The sequence below is a fragment of the Eublepharis macularius genome, chromosome 4 (genome assembly GCF_028583425.1).
Source record: "Eublepharis macularius isolate TG4126 chromosome 4, MPM_Emac_v1.0, whole genome shotgun sequence".
Classification (NCBI taxonomy): domain Eukaryota; kingdom Metazoa; phylum Chordata; class Lepidosauria; order Squamata; family Eublepharidae; genus Eublepharis; species Eublepharis macularius.
In genome coordinates this window covers 33,522,357-33,540,574 of record NC_072793.1, presented here as the reverse complement: position 1 = coordinate 33,540,574, position 18,218 = coordinate 33,522,357, and the positions used below count along the sequence as shown (strand labels likewise).

Genomic DNA, 18,218 nt, shown 5'->3' with positions numbered 1-18,218 from the left:
TATTATAGAATTAAGGAACTAGACTGTTCTCAAGGACAATGCCATCCAATCTTACAATAACAGGATTCTCTAAAGCTGAATTATCTCCGGCAGGTCTGATGAACTCATTTCCTCTGAAAAACCTTGTCTGTTGGTTTACAGTGCCACTGAGAAGAGCGCTTGTTTTTCCTCATAACCCTCCTATCTGCTATGCTGTTTCCAGAGCAGTTCGTTAGACAGATTTTGGCAGGGCTTTTTTTCTGGGAAAAGAGGTGGTGGAACTCAGTGGGTTGCCCTCAGAGAAAATGGTCACATGGCTGGTGGCCCCACCCCCTGATCTCCAGACAGAGGAGAGTTTAGATTGCCCTCTGCACCACGGCACAGAGGGCAATCTAAACTCCCCTCTGTCTGGAGATCGGGGGCGGGGCCACCAGCCATGTGACCATTTTCAAGATGTTCCGGAACTCTGTTCCACCGCGTTCCAGCTGAAAAAAAGCCCTGGATTTTGGGCTCTCTGGGTGGCGGGAACATAGTATATTAGAATATGAAGGAGCAAGTCAAAGTGCATCTGTTTCAGAGTTCTTTCTTCAGTAGTAGTCAACTCCATATATCTGGAGTGCTTTCCTCAGCATTTGATACCGAGGGCTAGAGTTCATGTTCGGGATTTTAACAAGTTATGTCCAGGTCCTCTGCCGCCAGACATCAGCTGTAGGGAGCAGCTTTTAAAAACTAAAGGAGAGTCCAAGCAAGCTTGGAATGATACGGGGGAGGAAAGGCTCCTGTCTGCCTTCCAAGCTGTTTTCCTGTGTGGAAACAGTGCTAAGGAGTTTATTTCTCCATTTTTGATGCTCCATGGAGGGCAAAATCCTTTCCTCCCCGCGCTGCCATGTTCTCAGTCCATTTAGTCTCCCCTTGGTTTTTTTTTAAAAATATCATTCCCCAGAGCTGTTATGTGGCTGCAGGGAACCCAAATTGGGCCTGGTAAACCCAGACCCAACTCATTAAAAACCCAAATATTTAGTTTGACCCTGAGGTAGAACATAAACATTCCACTTAGGTGTCATAGGTAATAACTGTTGATATAGACCTATCCTTCAGAAAATAGGACCAATGTACACGTGATACTGAAATTCTATGACTGGAATTTCAGACATATAATTTGGCCATAAAAAGGAACTATGCAGTGGGCAATATGGATTGGCACCGTGGAACTGGGGGGAGGGTTACTTTTCCTCTACACACACTGCATTTCTCTGATTATGTTTTAACCCCTGGTGCGGGGGTGGGTGGACATAATATGGGGACTTTTCTTTTTTCCCTACCATGGCATAAATCAGTCCAGAGGACATTTCTGACTGGAGAAATGGAAAGTGGAGTTAATCCCCCCCTTCTTAGCACCATAATATTGAACCAGATCAAAGGGTTAGTTTTTAGGGCTAAATTACACAGCTGGCATTCCAATCACAGAATTTTAGCATCCTGTGTACTTGGACCTTAATCGTAGTATTTTTTAAGCCATCTAATCTAGCTATCAAGGTGCTTGCTGATAGTGAATTCTCTGAACACCCTGCTTGGACTTGTGAAAATGCAGGAAGTGAGAACTTCATTTAAAAATGTTAGAGTATAACAGTAGCCTTCTTTCTTTGAATCTTCACTCTGCCCTCTCTGAAGAGAATGGTTCTTACACCAATACTTTTCTGATTGCAGGATATCAGTAACCACCGGCAAAACCAGCCTTTTGAATTCCAGCAGGAGAATGCCAAAAACCTGAAAGAGGCAGAGATACTACTGAAAGACCTTTTCCTAGATGTGGACAGAGTCAAACGACTAAAGCATCCTCAGGCCTTGGAAATAGAAAAAGAGTGAGTAGTAGATCGATAGCAATTATTGCCCACTTGCTGTATCATATCTTGGGTAAAATGAGATATCTTTAAGTAAGTGTGCGGAAGCACGTTCAGGTAGTTGACAAAAACAGTTGGTGAGTTCCAAATTTTCTTTAAGCTCTTTGGTTATAGATCCAGATGAGTTAGCCATGTTATTCTGTAGTTGCAAAATCCAGTAGCACCTTTAAGACTTAACCAACTTTATGGTAGCACAAGCTTTCGAGAACCACAGCTCTCTTTGTCAGATGCATCTATATTTAATCTCTTTTTAATCTCTATTTTTTAATCTCTTGCACCCTCAGAGATTTTGGTCAAGTCTTCCTTTAGAAAATGTTTCTTTTTTCTTTCTTATAAAGCATCAAGCAGCTCCATGGCCGGGTAACATATCAGTGTGCAGAATATCGAGATCTCTATGAAAAGTTTACAATTCCTGAAGCTGGATCCAAAGTGGACTGGGCAAAAATTCTAGAACAAAAACAGGTAACTAGAAGTTAACTGGACACATTGCTCTTGATTTGAGTGTATGCATTTGCTAGTGATGTCAAATACTAGTTTCAGTAAAAATAAAGGCTATATAGGGCCTAACTTCATGAGACAGGAGGCAACCCAATTTGCATCACCCATCTCGTGGTTAGGCCCCTGACTCCAAGAACCCCTCTAGGTGAGTATTCTGATGCGAGGAGGGAATCCTAACCCTTGTCGTCAAGTGTCAACGTACACGCACCGGTTACAGACTTAAATGGTTTTATTTAACTTCTTCATACACATAAGGAATCTCTACTCACAATTCTTCTAAATAACAAAAGGAGAGAGTGCATCTTTCATGCATAAAGGCATTTGATGGAGCATTGTAGACTCAGTGAATGTGGTGAAAAAAGAGAGATGACTTGCTCCTCTCCCTGCTGAGGCATGAATGAACAAAAGAGGAAATGGCCTTAACAAGTTTTGGCGGGCTTTGAATGCCTCAGGATTCAACTTCCAAGATGCACTTCTCTTAAAACTATAGGCATACATTCTAGTCTAGTACATATTGATTAATATATTCAACTTGCTGCTGGAACAGTACAGTGAGGTTACATGCACATAACAAGCTCTGGGACTTTGATCCTGTCAGCAACTGCCATGATCCAGCACTATTTTCTTCTGAAGTTCCCCAGGTTTGGGGAATGGCTTTTGGGCTATGAAAGAGGCAGCTTCTGGAAGGAAGAAGCCAGACTACATATGCATAGTCCACCATGTGGAACTGTAGACTGGGGGCAGTGATATGTGTATATAGAAAGCTAACTTATGCAACTCTTCAAATGTGATCATATGAATTGATATGATCTATGTCACAGATTTGCCTGTGGGCAATATCACCTTTAGTTACACATAGTTGTCAATTAATTTAATTTAATTTAATTTATTAGATTTCTTGCCCGCCCTCCCCAGAAGTGGGCTCAGGGCGGGTTACAACAATATATAGTGGTACGATAACTTGCCTGTTATCTAGGGTAGCCAGGGGCCTCAAGGGCCAAAGCAGAGGTACAGGGGGCAGGGGGCAGGGGGCAACAGGATATTTAACTCCTGTGTGTGCACTTTGTGCACTCCCAAGCGCCCCCATCCCGTTGACCTTGCTTCGGTGCACCTGGCATTTCCTTCCTTGTGCTGGAAAATAACATCATTTTCCAACATGAAGGAAGAGCCACAGGGCACACTGAAGTAAAAAACAATTGCCTATTTGAAGGCTTTGCCAGGTGCACTGAAGCTTCCAAACAGGTGGTTTTTGTGTTCAGTGCATCCCGCAGCTCTTCATGCTAGAAAGGATGTCATTTTCCAGCACAAGGGAGGGAATGACAGGCACGCTGAAACTACTTCAGTGGGACATGGAAGAGCTCGTCCGTTCTTCTCCCCATCCCATGCCTCCCCCTGCCAGCCAGGTTAGAGGGGCTAGGGAACAGCAGGTGGGGGGCAGGGATTCCCCTGCTCCTGGTGGGTCAATTTATTATTTATTATTTATTATTTATTATTTATTATTTATTATTTATTATTTATTATTTATTATTTATTATTTATTATTTATTATTTATATCCTGGCCTCCATGCAAGCGGGCTCAGATGGCAAGCCTATGGTTATCTGAGCTTATTAAGGTCTGTTTCATCATGGGCAAAATGTCTATGTAGATTTCATATTCTGACATGCTAAAATGGCCCTGCTTGTTTATTGGTTTAAATTGTTTATTTCCCACATTTTCATTTAAAATAAATGTCCAAAGAGGCCTATGAACTTTAAAAATCATACACTATCAATTAAAAATATTCCAATACATAATAGACATTAAAACACAGATATCAGCAGTTCAACATAATTACAAGAGAACCAAAATTACAGCATGCTGAAAGCCTTGAGGAATAAAAGGACAGATCTGAGACCTCTTTCTGAAGCATCAGTGTGTACCTCAAAAGCTTTCTTAAAGTTGAGTGCAGCCAAGATAAGTTGAGTCGTGAGACAGGCCTTTAACTGTTCAATGGCCCTCTGGCAGTCCTCAGTGCAGGCTACCTTTTCAGGTAGTCTCTTCCCAGAAACTATTGGACCTGCTTCTTTGTGGTAGGTCTAGGATATTGGGCAACAAACTCTACTTTGGGAAGGTCAGACTTAAATATGGCTTCTTCCAACTCTATGTCCCAAATAAATCACCTCCCCCAGGCCAAACTGGCAGTTTTGGGCTTTGATAGTGAGTCCTGCCCTGTGGAGGAGTTGCAAAACAGTACTCACATGTTCTAGGCGTTATTCTCAAGATGACCTGTAGATGACAATGTCATCCAGGTAGATGACAGCAGAAGAGCCTAATCCATTGAGAAGTAGGTTAACTAGCCTCTGGAAAGTTACTGGAGTGTTCAGAAGTCCAAAAGGGAATACAGTGAGCTCAAAAAGTCCCATAGGCATAATAAAAGTAGATTTGATTCTGACACCATCATCCAAAGCCAATATCCTTTGACAAGATCCTGGGTGGTAATATAGGTAGTGCCCCCTAGCTCTCTAAGAGGTGATCTACCAGAGGCTTTGGAAAAGTGTGAGGCATAATGATGGCATTCAGGCAGCAGTTATCCACACAGAAACATATTGAGCCATCTGGCTTTGGAATTAGCAGTAAAGGGGCAGCCTGAGGAATTTTTAAAGGAGCTATCAGTCCCTGAGATAGCATGTCCTGCACCTCTCATTCCAAGTCCGCTGCACTCTCCCCCACAAAATTAGGGGGAGGCAATTGGGAAGTTGATCCCCTTTGTGAGTAGCTAGCTAGTTTTCCCAGGCTGGCTGGAGCAGAAATTTTAGTTGTTAGGTCTGCATATCTGAGGGGGAAGCATTTAGCCTGAGGGATTCTAGTCTTCCCTCTTGCAAACACTCCTCCTGTAAGTCCCACAGCAAGTCCTGTTCACTCTCTGCAAAGAGTTGAATGGACCAAACTGTGTTGGAGTTTAAGACTCACTGATGAATAGTCAATGAGGAAGTTGACCTTGCTGAGATACTCTAGCGCAGTGAAGAGTCCTTCCCAAGCAGCCTTATTAGTTTTGAGAGGCTTTAAGATGATTACTTGGTCTCCCTCTCTGGAATGTGCACTGAGCCCTGGCCATGTTCTCTCTGACAAGAGGTGTATTTTGTTGAAGGCTTTCACGGCCGGAGAACGATGGTTGTTGTGGATTTTCCGGGCTGTATAGCCGTGGTCTTGTATAGAGCCCGGAAAATCCACAACAACCAAGAGGTGTATTGTTCACATAGTCCAAGAAAGAGCTAGGTTCAGACTGGTGGGCTTGTGTTCCTTCCCATTGGTCCCTCACCAAGTTCGTGGGTCCATGCACCTTTCACCCAAACACAGGTAAATGAGAAAACACTGTGGATTCCTGGGGCAAGTCTGTAAGCAAAAAGGAGATGTTACAAGGAATCATCCTTATTATTTAGGTACATATCCACATAAGTTTTAAGTCTCTATCCCAAGGTAGCATTGACTCTCTCAATCATGACATTTGTTTCTGGATGATAAGCTGTAAAAGTGAAGTGTTTGATGCCTCACTTCCCATTGCCATTGATTCCTATTGGCAATGGTAATTGTCAGTTGTAATCAGCCTTGAATATCAGCAAGAAAGGTGGGTAGGGTTACCAGTTCTGGCCTGAGAAATTCCTGGATGGTGCTATGAAGGGTGGGAGAAGAATTTCACCTGGAATCTATAGCATACCCTAGACTCTACCCTTTGAAGCTGCCATTTTCTCCAGGGGAATAGATCTCTGTAGTCTGGAGATCTGTTGTAATTCTGGGAGAACTCTAGGCCCCACCTGGAGGTTGGTAACACTATAAAATGAAGTAAGTAAATAAAAAGATAAGTTGTATATGCGTGCAGCGTACTCAGAAAATATTGTTATTGAATGCTGTAGCATGTTTTATATAGGAATCTTCATACTACATGTTTTGAGTACGTAATACCTTAACTTAAAAGTTTACATACCAGAAAAGAAAATATTTCATAGGAGTTTGTTTGTCCAGGGCTCTCCCAAATTTCCAGTTTTTCCGTTGGAGAAACTGTGGGGGAGGGGGGGATAGTCCTGAGGGGGGGAAATAGGGAGTTTATTTCTACATTTTTCGAGGCCTTCACTCTGCTTTTGTATATTAACTGAAAATGCTGCAGCAAATGAGGGTAGAGCAGTGAATCAGCTTGTTTCCTGCCCTGCAACTTAGAGGCATATGAGCCTTTAAAAAATAGAGCCCTTTGGGTGAGGAGAAGGCCATTCTAACCATGTCTAAATAATATAGGTCAGGTAATAAAAGCTGATATGCCTCAAGAATTATTCCAAGAAAAAAGGCTGACATTTAATAACAATAATAATAATATTTGATTTATATACCGCCTTTCAGGACAACTCAGAGCAGTTTACAAAGTGTGTCATTATTATCTTCATGACGGGAAAGTGTGTCATTATTATCCTGTGAGGTGGGTGGGGCTGAGAGAGCTCTGAGAAGCTGTGACTGACCCAAGGTCACCCAACTGGCTTCAAGTGGAGGAGTGGGGAATCAAATCCGGTTCTCCAGATTAGAGTCCTGCCTCTCTTAACCACTACACCAATAGCCCTGCAAACCATCCTATTCAACTTCTGTATGCTTGTTCTGTCCCTCTTACCTTAACACCACTTCTCCCACACACTTTTTCTGGCACTGAGTGAACCTGCAGCTGTTGATATGCCATGTGGAATGCCCTGCCGACAGGGAGGTTTCATCTTTCTTTGGAATCATCTTTCACCACAGGGATACCAGATGCCTGCCAGTGGCGGGCAAACTCCCAGCAGTTTGCTGCTCTGTCTGCCAATTGCTGGCTATTGGTAGGAGGAGACAGGTTGTCCGGCAATTCCCTTTTACCGGCAGGCAGCCTGGGCAAATGGCCATGCGCAAGGCACTCATTACACCAGGGCCAATTCCTTAAGAATCAGCCCACAGCATAGCATTCAAGAAAGTGCTGTGGTCCCCATGCCTTCCCACCCACACCGATTGATAGGGAGGCCTGGCAACCCTACATTTTGGCTTCATCTTTTACCTCCATTCAGAGGAAAAAAAACACATTGTTTGACCAAACATTTGGGGTATGACCCTTGACAAATGAGATAAAAAATTGTGGGTTGGGCTGATTTTGATCTGTTTTATAGAACAGATTGAATGAATTTGATGCTAAGATTTTGTGCTGTCAACTGCTTTGTAAATGTTTATATAAAAGCAGCATGATTAAATGGCAGGCAGGGCCATGAGCAGTAGGTACATGCGGCTTCCAGAACTGGAGACCAGAGGATTGGGTTGGCACCCTGCCTGCAACTGAGTAATTCTGAAAATACCTGAGACTTGCTTACCATTCGCCCCCTCCAGAAACAAATCAATGCAGGGGAATATGGACCTACTATGCCAGAGCTGGAGAAGCAAATAGCAGAGCACAACATCCTCCAGAAGGAGATAGAAGCATACAGCCTCCAAATCAAGAACCTCCATGGACCGGTGAGATGTCTGCTTTTCCGTTCTGCATCCATTCATACCGATCACAACCATGAGTAGCTGAACTGTGGGGTATGACTAGATTATTTTTCAGATTTTGGAATCAATACTGGTTGACTTCTACAATAATTTTGTTACGCTAAATCAGTCTTATGCACCCAAAGATCGATGGGGTTCCCTTATACACTCAGAGCTCCTTACAGGTAATAACAATCCCCTTCTCTTAAATGTCCGATGGATCTCTGGATAAGCATCTCCAAAGAATATTCAGAACATTCTCTGATGTTCAGCAGAATCCGGCAGCTCCATCTCAGTTTGGCATGCATACTGTAACTGCTGGCTGAGGAAACTGCCCTACACAGGGATTTCCCAAATAATTTAGCCACAGCAAAGACCCCAATTTAGGTCAGAACTGGGTATTTAATGTTTGCCCTCATTCTACCTTTCCTGGACAAGAGCTGACCTACTTTGTTTTGTCCCTGAAGCTGGTCTCAGTGAGATCTCCAGACTGAGCCCTTGCTCAGCTATTATCCTTTTACTTAATGATGGGTGCTTTTTATAAGTCCTGGAACCTCAGCTGCCTTAATAGTAAACCGTGGAGATAATAACAACCCATAGATCCAGACGAAACCATAATTACCTTAGTAAAGTGGAATTGCTAATTAGCAGTATTGACTAATTAATGATTAAAAGCTGCTTTGCTCAGCTAGTGGGTGCCTTTATATGGAAAGATATGTAGCAGTATAGTTTGAGCAAAGGTGGTCATGGTTCTAAACCAAAGGTGATAACGTTAAACCATGGTTTGCAGCATGCAAAGAGCCTAAAAAGAGTTGAATCATCCCTTCTCCCCATCCCTCCTTTCCTTGCGTGCAGCAAGCTGATGAACTACTTCCTGGCTTTCAGCAAAGCGTAGTTTGCCATAAAATCTGAATCAGCAAAGTGTGGCTTTTGCTTGCTTTGCAAACCAGGATTACAATCTATACTGTGTTCCTGGTTTGCAGTTCCCAGTTTGCAGGGAAAGTAAAAGACACAGTCTGCAAGTTCAGATGTAATGGCATTACCGTTATGACAAACTATAGTTTTGCTGAAAACGAGGAAGCTGTCAGTTTACAGCACATGAAAGGATTGTGTGAATGAGTCAGAGGCTCCTTCATGTAGTGCTAAACCATGCTTTACATCTGAATCATGCCAAGGAAACAAATTTAGATATTTTGCTTCATGAACAGTCAAAGATTAAGATTTCACTGTCGATTACCACATCTCCGAATTTGTTTGAAATTCAAATGGTGAGCCCTTAATTGAGTACCAGTTACTTGGAAGAAAAGTAAGCTTATGAATGTTGTAAATAAATAAGTAAAGTGCCAACGGACTACCTGGGTAGGCCTATGCGGAATTACATCAGTCTTGGCCCATTGATTTCAATCGGTTAGAACTACATAGGATGGCACTGTGACTGAACTAATGAATGTCAGATCAATGTAGATCAAAACTAGATCAAGGAGAAATCACTGAACAAATCAGAAGAGGCCCTTAACATCTGAATAACACCAGCAATAACACAGGGTCTGTTGTTAAGCATGTTCAATAACAGAGGTTAAAATTCTAGTCATTTATTTTATGCCTTGTCTATCTCTTTTCTCTAAAAACAAATAGGAAGCAGTGGATTTGAAGAGCCAGCACAAGGACTTGCTGGTAATATTCTTTTTTTCAGTGTGATTTACCTTCCTCTTTATTTCTATTAATTGACTGATTGATTGGCAATACTCATCAAGTTTGACTTGGTATAGTTAGAAAGCTAAGGTAGCCTCAGAGTCAAGCTACGAATGGCACTTGCCTGGCAAGTGAACAGACTCACGTGTATTCCTCCCTGTTCACTTGCCATTCATTTGCGCTCCACTTGATCAAGCGGAGAGCAAGTGAATGGCAAGTGAACAGGGAGGAATACACGGGAGTCTGTTCACTTGCCAGGCAAGTGTCATGTAGCTTGGCTCTTAGTTGGGGTTTCAGATGGGTATATTCCTCATGGATTCTTTGAATGAGAGAAAAAAGAAACCCCACTGGTGTTATGCCTTGATTGCTCTGGACTTTGCATCAAAATGTCAGCCCTCTTGAACATTTTATCTATTCCCTTTTTGTCCTGCCCTTCCTACAAAGAGCTCAAGCTGGCCTAAGTGGTTCTGGTATGTAGAATATATTAATTTTTATAAGCCTTGCTCCATTAGCTAGCATAAATTAGCCTGAATCACTTATGGCTCATTGAATCTACTTCAATTTTCTTTCCTATTGCTCTAAAGCATAGTTAGCCTCCTTGAGAAGTGTCTTCAGCAAGCACGAACAAGCTCTGATAACTTCTCATGAATAGCCGTGTGTCTGCCAGCATAAATCCCAGGAAACTGAGACTGCATTTGGCAATCAACAATTAGTTTTCACAGTTTCGCTAAGAAGTATCACTTGTATAATTATTTTGGAATAACATATTGTTCATATTTGACAAAGTAATACAAGTATCACTTGTATGCTCAGAGGAATCTCATGAAATAGACAATTCAGCAGGAACATGACTTCTTCACACACACTTTCTATATAAGCTCTCCGTCCATTGTAACATATGAAATTCTCAGATCTGGATTCAGTGAGGGTATGTTTCCTCCATATGTCTTTGGTAAGAGACTTAGAACTTTGAGTCATTTGATTTAATTTAAGTAGAAGACAAATGTTATGTATTCTTATTCATTCATAACTTTTCCATATGCCCGTGTGATTTGTGTACCTTTAATATTCCTGTATCTGATTTTCCTACATGCGATTCGATTATTTTATTTTAAATAAAGTTTTAAACTACAGCACTGAGGGTAAATCTAGATGTTATGAAGTCCATGGGTCTGACCACCACCACCCTGGCAGTTTGGGCACTTGAAAAGGCACAGGGGGAGGGGGACAAGATTGCTTGGTTCTGGCCTGTTGCCTCATGATGACACTTTTAAATGGCCAAACTCATCTCTAAAATGGTGTTCAGTTTGGCCCTGAGTGATTATTGGCTAGGAAAATAAGATGTTCATGTTGGTTCTGGAAAAAATAAATAAACTTCTGATTTTCTCTTAGAAACTTGAGTCCTGTAAATTGTAGCTGCCAGAGGGAACATTCGCATACCACATAGTACTGTGAATTAGTGGCTTGGATGGTACTGATGTCTTAAGATTCCATGTGGTGATTTTTTTTTTGTAATCCCCCCTCACAAGTGGGTGTGTTAGAACAGAATTAAATGAAGAAAAGTTATAAAGTACTGATTACCCTGAAAAGGACTATAGAAATGATAAATACATGTTGTGGTTAGGGCACTGATGTTTTCTCTCCAATCTGACAGAAAGCTTCTATCTGGCGAGGCCAGTGCTTAGGAAGCCTCTACAACCACCTACAAGGTTGCACCAAGGAGCTGGGTTATCTCACAGAACAGCAGAACAAGATCTTGAGGCAGGACTGGAGTGACCAAATGATTGATCCCCAGGCAGTGCGGCGTGAGTATGAGGTAGGTCATACCATAAAAACTGGAAGGTATGAACGGAATTTGTTTGTGATAACTATGAGGATAACAATTCAGACAAGTAACTTGGATACCTTCCATATTCTGTGTGTGTTATGTGCCGTCAAGTTGCCTTTGACCTATGGTGACCCTATGAATGAAAGATCTCCAAAACATCCTATCATTAACAGACTTGCTCAGATCTTGCAAACTGGAGGATGTGGCTTCTTTTATTGAGTCAAGCCATCTCGTTTTAGGTCTTCCTCTTTTCCTGCTGCTTTCCACTTTTCCTAGCATTATCGACTTTTCCAGAGACTCTTGTCTTCTCATGATGTGAACAAAGGGCGATAGCCTTAGTTTTGCCATTTTACTTCTAGGGAGAATTCAGGCTTGATTCTAAGGAGACTTTTATGGACAAATTTTCAAGCTTCAATCTGCATAGATTAGTAGGTGTTCTTTAAAGCATCAGTATTGAGGGCTACTTGTTAATCAGATACAGTAGTTGGGCTTGTTGTAGCTGCTGCTGCCTTTGACAGCAGCCATGCAAACTCCATTCTGATCCAAGCATAAGTGAAAAGATAGTTGAAAGATATGTATGCACGTAGGAGACTCTCAAGAGGACATTGCACTGACCCCTGGCCCTGGCTACTCATGGCTATCTGAAATAGGGGATATTCCTTGTTCTTCTGGCTCAGTTACATTAAAACAAGTGGGGACCCTGAAGACCATCACTGTCCAGGAGCATTCTGACCATATATACCCGTAGTGCCCTAACCTCGATACTCAGGTGAGCCTGATCTTGTCAGATCTTAGAAGCTAAGCAGGGTTGGCCTTGGTTAGTAACTGGATGGGAGACCTCCAACAAAGACCAGGGTTGCGGAGGCAGGCAATGGCAAACCACCTCTGTTAGTCTCTTGCCGTGAAAATCCCACCAGGGATTGCCATAAGTCACCTATGAGGGCACTTTCCACCACCATACCCCCTAGTAGTGTAACTTTTTATAAATTCAAACACCCTCCCAGAAGAAATGGGGCATCAGGCAAACTGAAGTTGAGAAATCATGGTCAGCTCATTAACTTCAATTTTATGTGATTATTATAGGTGCTACCAGACTCTTGCTCTTTTCTACTACTACAGACAGACTAATACGGTTACCCAGGGCTTTTTTTCTGGGAAAAGAGGTGGTGGAACTCAGTGGGTTGCCAGCACAGGGGGCAACTCTTGGCGAGAGGTGAATGTGCCCCTGGTACCCCATGCTCCCAGGGCCAATGATGTCACTTTGGGTCAGCTGGAACAAGGGGGGAGTTTTTAAAAGTTTAAATTGCCCTCTGCAAAAATGGTCACATGGCCGGTGGCCCCACCCCCTGATCTCCAGACAGAGGGGAGTTTAGATTGCCCTCCGTGCCGCTCAGCGGAAGGCAATCTAAACTCCCCTCTGTCTGGAGATCAGGGGGCAGGGCCACCGGCCATGTGTCCATTTTCAAGAGGTTCCGGAACTCCGTTCCACAGCGTTCCAGCTGAAAAAAAGCCCTGCGGTTACCCATCGTGATATGTGTACTGTGATCTGTTATCTGTGTACTCACATCCTATTGGTTGCCATTCTTGCTCCTTTTATGGTTGCCACCTCAAGCAGTGGTGATCTTGGAAAAGGCAACCTGTTATTAAACCTATTACCAATATATTTGTCAGCCTTCAGAGCAGCTTGGGTTAGTGCTTTCTCAACCCCCCCCCCCCCCCATCAAAGAGGTGCTTTCAAGGCTGCACCCTCTCAGCCTTTGGAGTCTCTGTAACAGAGGTTCTTTCTTCTCCATTGCAGGACTTTAAGTCTAGTGAACTCCTGAACCAAGAAGAATATGTAAATACACTACAGGATGATGGGGAGAGAATGATTGAACTGAAGCATCCAGCAGTCCACCCAATCCAGGTATACACAACATTTTTAACCCCATCTCTTCCCAGTTCTCAGAAAAGGTAAAGAAAGGACCACTTCCATATATAACCTGAGATCTTCTCCTGTAGCCCTGCTTCATACATCTACAGTGATAGAAGCAAGATGAGTGGATATGTGGGATCTTTATCAGCAATTGTATCGACTATGGCCATAATTAAAATAGCGCGACACTCACCTTACCCTATTTTTGATGTCACTCAGAGGCAGGCAATGATGATTCCGTTTCCGTGGCGCCACAAAAACAGAAACATCACTGCCTGCCTCTGAGTGACGTCAGAAATAGTGCGAGGAAGCTGCTAGCGTTCGGTGTCGTGCTATTTTAAGGACATGGGAAAACGGCCTATAAAATGAATATGGTCTGCATATTTGTCTGACTTTCTTATCTTCAGATACCAGGTTAAGATATTTCTATAATTAAAATAAAGTTCTACTAATAGTACAGTCCTGAGTGGGTAGCTTTAACTGATTTCACAGACCTGGCTCCTCAGGGCTAAACAACATGCTTTTAATGTTGAAAAACAGTTGACAAGGGAAGGGGGTCCAATTTGGATTTGAACTCTTCCTTCTCTCATGCCACTGCTATCTGCTGCTGTCAGTCCTGGGACTAATGTCAATGAAGGAAATCAAAGCTGGACAGGGATTAAAATAAAAATGTTATCTTTTGTGATACAGGCTCACCAGGAAGCCCTGAAGAGTGAGTGGCAGAATTTTCTCACCTTGTGTATCTGCCAGGAGAACCATTTGAAGAACATAGAGAACTATAGAAAGGTAAATTGTACTGGAAGGGAGGGCTCGAATTGCTAGTGACACAGTGGAATCCAGAGGAGCTCAAATCTTTCTCTTAATATCAGATTTTAGCCATTGACTTGGTGCAGATATGATTTAAAACATGCACAAATTTTCTGCTAAACTCTAAAAGGGCCAAGCCAAGGCTGTACAAAGTTTAGTGTTGAGAAAATACTGTTTGTGCTTTGGTTCTGCCCATGTCCTCCCGTCTCATCATACGTTTTGAACCCCAGTGCCTCATGTATCCGTCCATAACAAGGGTTCCTGGCAACAGATTTTATGTTCAGAGTCATTGAGCTGTGAGGATAGTATTAAAGCATATAAAGTCCCACACCCATGTATGCATGCACACATCTAAACACATACACATGCACATAGTGACCATGAGTTACAGACCAGTCCCATGCTAGCATTTCTCACCTGCATGAACTAAAAGGGATGAGATTGTACCTTCTGTTCTTAAAAAAGCACCTTTGAGGACATATATTCAGTTGATCTGTTATTCAAAGTGATTTGGTATAATAAAACAAATGAGATAGCCATGATCAACCACCTTTACCTTTTCTTTTCTTTCTTTGGCGCGGGGTCCTTTTGTTTTGACTTTAGTTCTATGATGATGCTGATGCTGTGAGTCATTCGCTAAAAAAGCTGAACAGTGATCTTGATACGAAATATAGCAAGTTCAACAAAGACAGTCCAGGAGTGGTGTCTGACTTAATCCACCAGCTGGAGGTGAGAAAACCACAAGAGGGGCTTCAACAAGCTTTCATTTTGTTTCTTACTCCATTTGGCAAGCTTGTCTTTCCTAGGTTGTTGTGAAAACCAAACCCAAGTATTTGTGTGTACAATGTCATCTAAACTCAGTGGCATACAGTGTCAGGGAGTTATATGTTGGACAAATGGTCTTGATCCATACCATTACTTTTTTTTTTTTGAAAATTATTTTTATTTCAATTATTAACAAAACTGTTTACAACATGAAATACAACATGGGTAAATCGTTGAAAACTACATAACAGAGAAAGGTAAAACATGGAAAGACAAATGCAAGTTGAATGATCTGATATATTTTGGATTATAGATTCAGGATTGTTTGGTATATTTTATTGGGAGGATATAGATTTTCTTTAGAAATGTATTCAAAAAAGGGATACCAATTTCCATAAAATTTGTTGTTTTGGGGAAATTTTCAGCTTGATAGATTCCATCGTTGATTTTTTCAAATAAAAAATGGTCCCATATTTTAGAGTACCAACTGGTAATTGTCAGTACAGTATGTGATTTCCATTTTAGAGCAACTGAATTTTTTGCTGCCATTAAGAAGATATTGATGAGGTCTCGTCGAATTGGTGGGATCTCCATATCATCCCATTGATTCAGAAATATCAGCTCAGGTTTCTTTGGTATTTTGTAGCCAGTTAACAAAAAGATTTGGTGCAAGATTGTATCATACTATTACTTTTGATGAGGGCATGGGAACAACAACCTGAAAAAAGGTGAGGACAGGCGTTGCTTGCCAAATAAGAATTAAACAACTCATCCCCAATGCGAGGGTGTCCTGTCTCTAGACTAGGCCTCTACAACTTGAGCCACCGAACCAAATATAGACATAGGATTGCCAACTCTGCCCAAGGAAATTCCTGGCGATTTGGGAGCAGCATCTGAGGATGGAGGGAATTTGGGGTAGGACCTCACCTGAAATCTATGGTATGCTGTAGAGTTTGCCCCTCCGAAGCTGCCATTTTCTACCTGGGGAACTGACCACTGTAGTCTGGAACTGTGAAAGGAAAAGGTTGTCAAACAACTGTCAAGTCACAATATATGGAGGTGTTAAGCTTGGTGGGCTACAAGCTTTATAGGCCTGCTCCAGGCCTGTAATGTGCCTCAGACGTTATCTACCCCTTAATTCTCTGGTTGTCCTTCCTCTAGAATGATGAGAAGACTGTGAAACAAGCTGAGAAGAGCATTGCTGAACTGAAAAGGCGAAGTAAGGAGATCAGTCCTTTGAAACTGCGCAGGATCTACCCATCCCAGCCAGTTACTGTGGATACCATCTGTGACTGGGACTTGGCTGATGTAAGAAAACATTTTCATATTTAATGTGACAGAAGCTTATCTTCCTGAAGTGTTATGCTTTTCTAATACGAATCTCTGTGGTTTCTGAATGTTTGTTTATATCCTCCTTGTGCTGTTTCATCACAACAGGCAAAACCAAAAGTGCTTCTCAGGTACTTTGTGCCATGTTTGAAAAGAAATGGTGTGATGTGAGAGTAGCAGGGCCGGCACCACCGTTGAGGCAGTAAGGCGGATGCCGCGGGTGCCATGGGGGGCGCCAGAGGTGGTGCCGGGGGTGGAGGCATGCGTCCCGCGCCACCGCCGGCCAGCCCTGTGCCGCCGCCGCCTGCCCACAGGCGGGCGCAATAGCCATGGGCAAGGGACAGCAGGTGGCTGGGGCAGCACGCGGTGCACAGGCGGCCTCCTCGCTCCGCCCCAGCCACCCGCCGGCAGCACTGCATGATGACGCCATCACGTGATGATGTCATCATGCAGTCTGGGGCGCACACGCGCAGAGCACGTGCACGAGGCTGGCCTCCAGCATCAGAAACCCTGGTGCCGGGGCTGGAGAGTAGTCCATATGAATACTACCCTGCTTCCAGTCTAAATGGCAATCATGTGGGATGATTAGAGAAGCTGCCAAACTGTTATTCTGTTGTGGCACTAAACCATGGCCGTTTTCACACTACTAACCTGCTTCCATAACATTGCAAAACATTGCGCAAAAAATGCTGAAGATAGCGTCTTCTCGCGAAAGTTTTGTGTGACATCGCGCAACACTCTCGCGAGAAGACGCTATCGTCCATGTTTTTTGCACGATGTTTTGCAACATTACGGAAGCAGGCTAGTAGTGTGAAAACAGCCCTTATTGCTATCTGGAATCTCCTTGGAGGAAAAGGGCTGCAAAATTTGTGCGCAGCACAACTGACAACCTTTGCTACTATCCTCAAATTGGGTATTTATCCAGTTTTCCCCACCATTTTAAAGGCTCTTATGATAGTTGTTAGTAGTTCAAAATTTACCTCAACAAAAGCTGTTCTAAGGGCTATGTTAATTCTGACATGAGATGATCCTATAGTCTGTGATTCATTCAGGAAGGTGGCTAGAATGCCCTGTCTGACAGGATGACTGTATTTTGGGTATCTGTTTATGTATCCCAGAATGTTTGATAAGTTGTACAAGCATTAACCATTGTTTATGATACCAGAATCTGGGAATGATCTCATGGAGTCACAAACTCCAAGGTAGATTGCAGAGTTTCTTCTGAGGCACCTGATTTTCTCATCTTGGGCTAGCACTTGAATAGTGTAATTTTCTCTATATCCTTTGGACTTTGTATGGCGTTGGACTCCTAGGGATTTGCTGGGATACAATGGCCATAATCGTGCTCCTTAATGAACATTTGGGCATCACAAAACATTGCCTATCATTTGTCAACTATGGAGATAGGAAATTTTCCCTGCTTTTCATGTAAAATGAGGTCTCGACTACATCCTCATATAGTTACCCCACAGGGCACATCAAAGAGCCATGGAATGAGGTGAAAGCCATCTTCTCTAGCTGACATCCTGCTGTAAAGCAGAGTATCTGTGCCCCCAAATCCCTAAAACAACACAACTAAATTATAGTGTGCTGCAAACAGAGACCAGAGTTATAAGACTAGGGAATACTGTAGTCAGATAAACCCAGATATCTTAGCCAAAATGGCTATGTCACTTGTACAGGGAAATTAAAATCTAATGCTGATATGAAAAAAATGACTTTAATTTTAAATCTGGCAGATTTCACACATTTGAAACTGTGGGGTATGAAAGGGAACAGTAAAATGTGTCCCTAAGGGCAAAACCAAACGTAACAGTCAAAACTGAAGCTCAAAAACATGTAATTTATTTGGGAGGTTGTTTCTAGTTTCGTTTTTTTCAAAGCATGCTTTATTTGCAATTTCTTATTTTAATTTTCTAAACATTTGAACATTCATTTCTGCTGTAGTTAAAAAAAGTTTCATGAACTGGCCTTTTGAGGTTTCTTTGCTGATTCAA

At 42.5% G+C, this 18,218-nt stretch overlaps 1 protein-coding gene across 2 annotated transcripts in view; it reads left to right on the top strand.

The window, feature by feature from the left end:
• EVPL (envoplakin) overlaps window positions 1–18,218 on the top strand; it is a 71,474-nt gene that overhangs the window by 38,477 nt on the left and 14,779 nt on the right. For both annotated transcript variants that reach the window (XM_054978891.1, XM_054978890.1), the window contains 9 exons: window positions 1,687–1,841; window positions 2,219–2,342; window positions 7,745–7,870; window positions 9,521–9,559; window positions 11,232–11,393; window positions 13,204–13,311; window positions 14,011–14,106; window positions 14,731–14,856; window positions 16,054–16,200. In XM_054978891.1, the coding sequence (XP_054834866.1) occupies window positions 1,687–1,841; window positions 2,219–2,342; window positions 7,745–7,870; window positions 9,521–9,559; window positions 11,232–11,393; window positions 13,204–13,311; window positions 14,011–14,106; window positions 14,731–14,856; window positions 16,054–16,200 (1,083 nt within the window). The remainder of the gene's footprint in view (window positions 1–1,686; window positions 1,842–2,218; window positions 2,343–7,744; window positions 7,871–9,520; window positions 9,560–11,231; window positions 11,394–13,203; window positions 13,312–14,010; window positions 14,107–14,730; window positions 14,857–16,053; window positions 16,201–18,218) is intronic.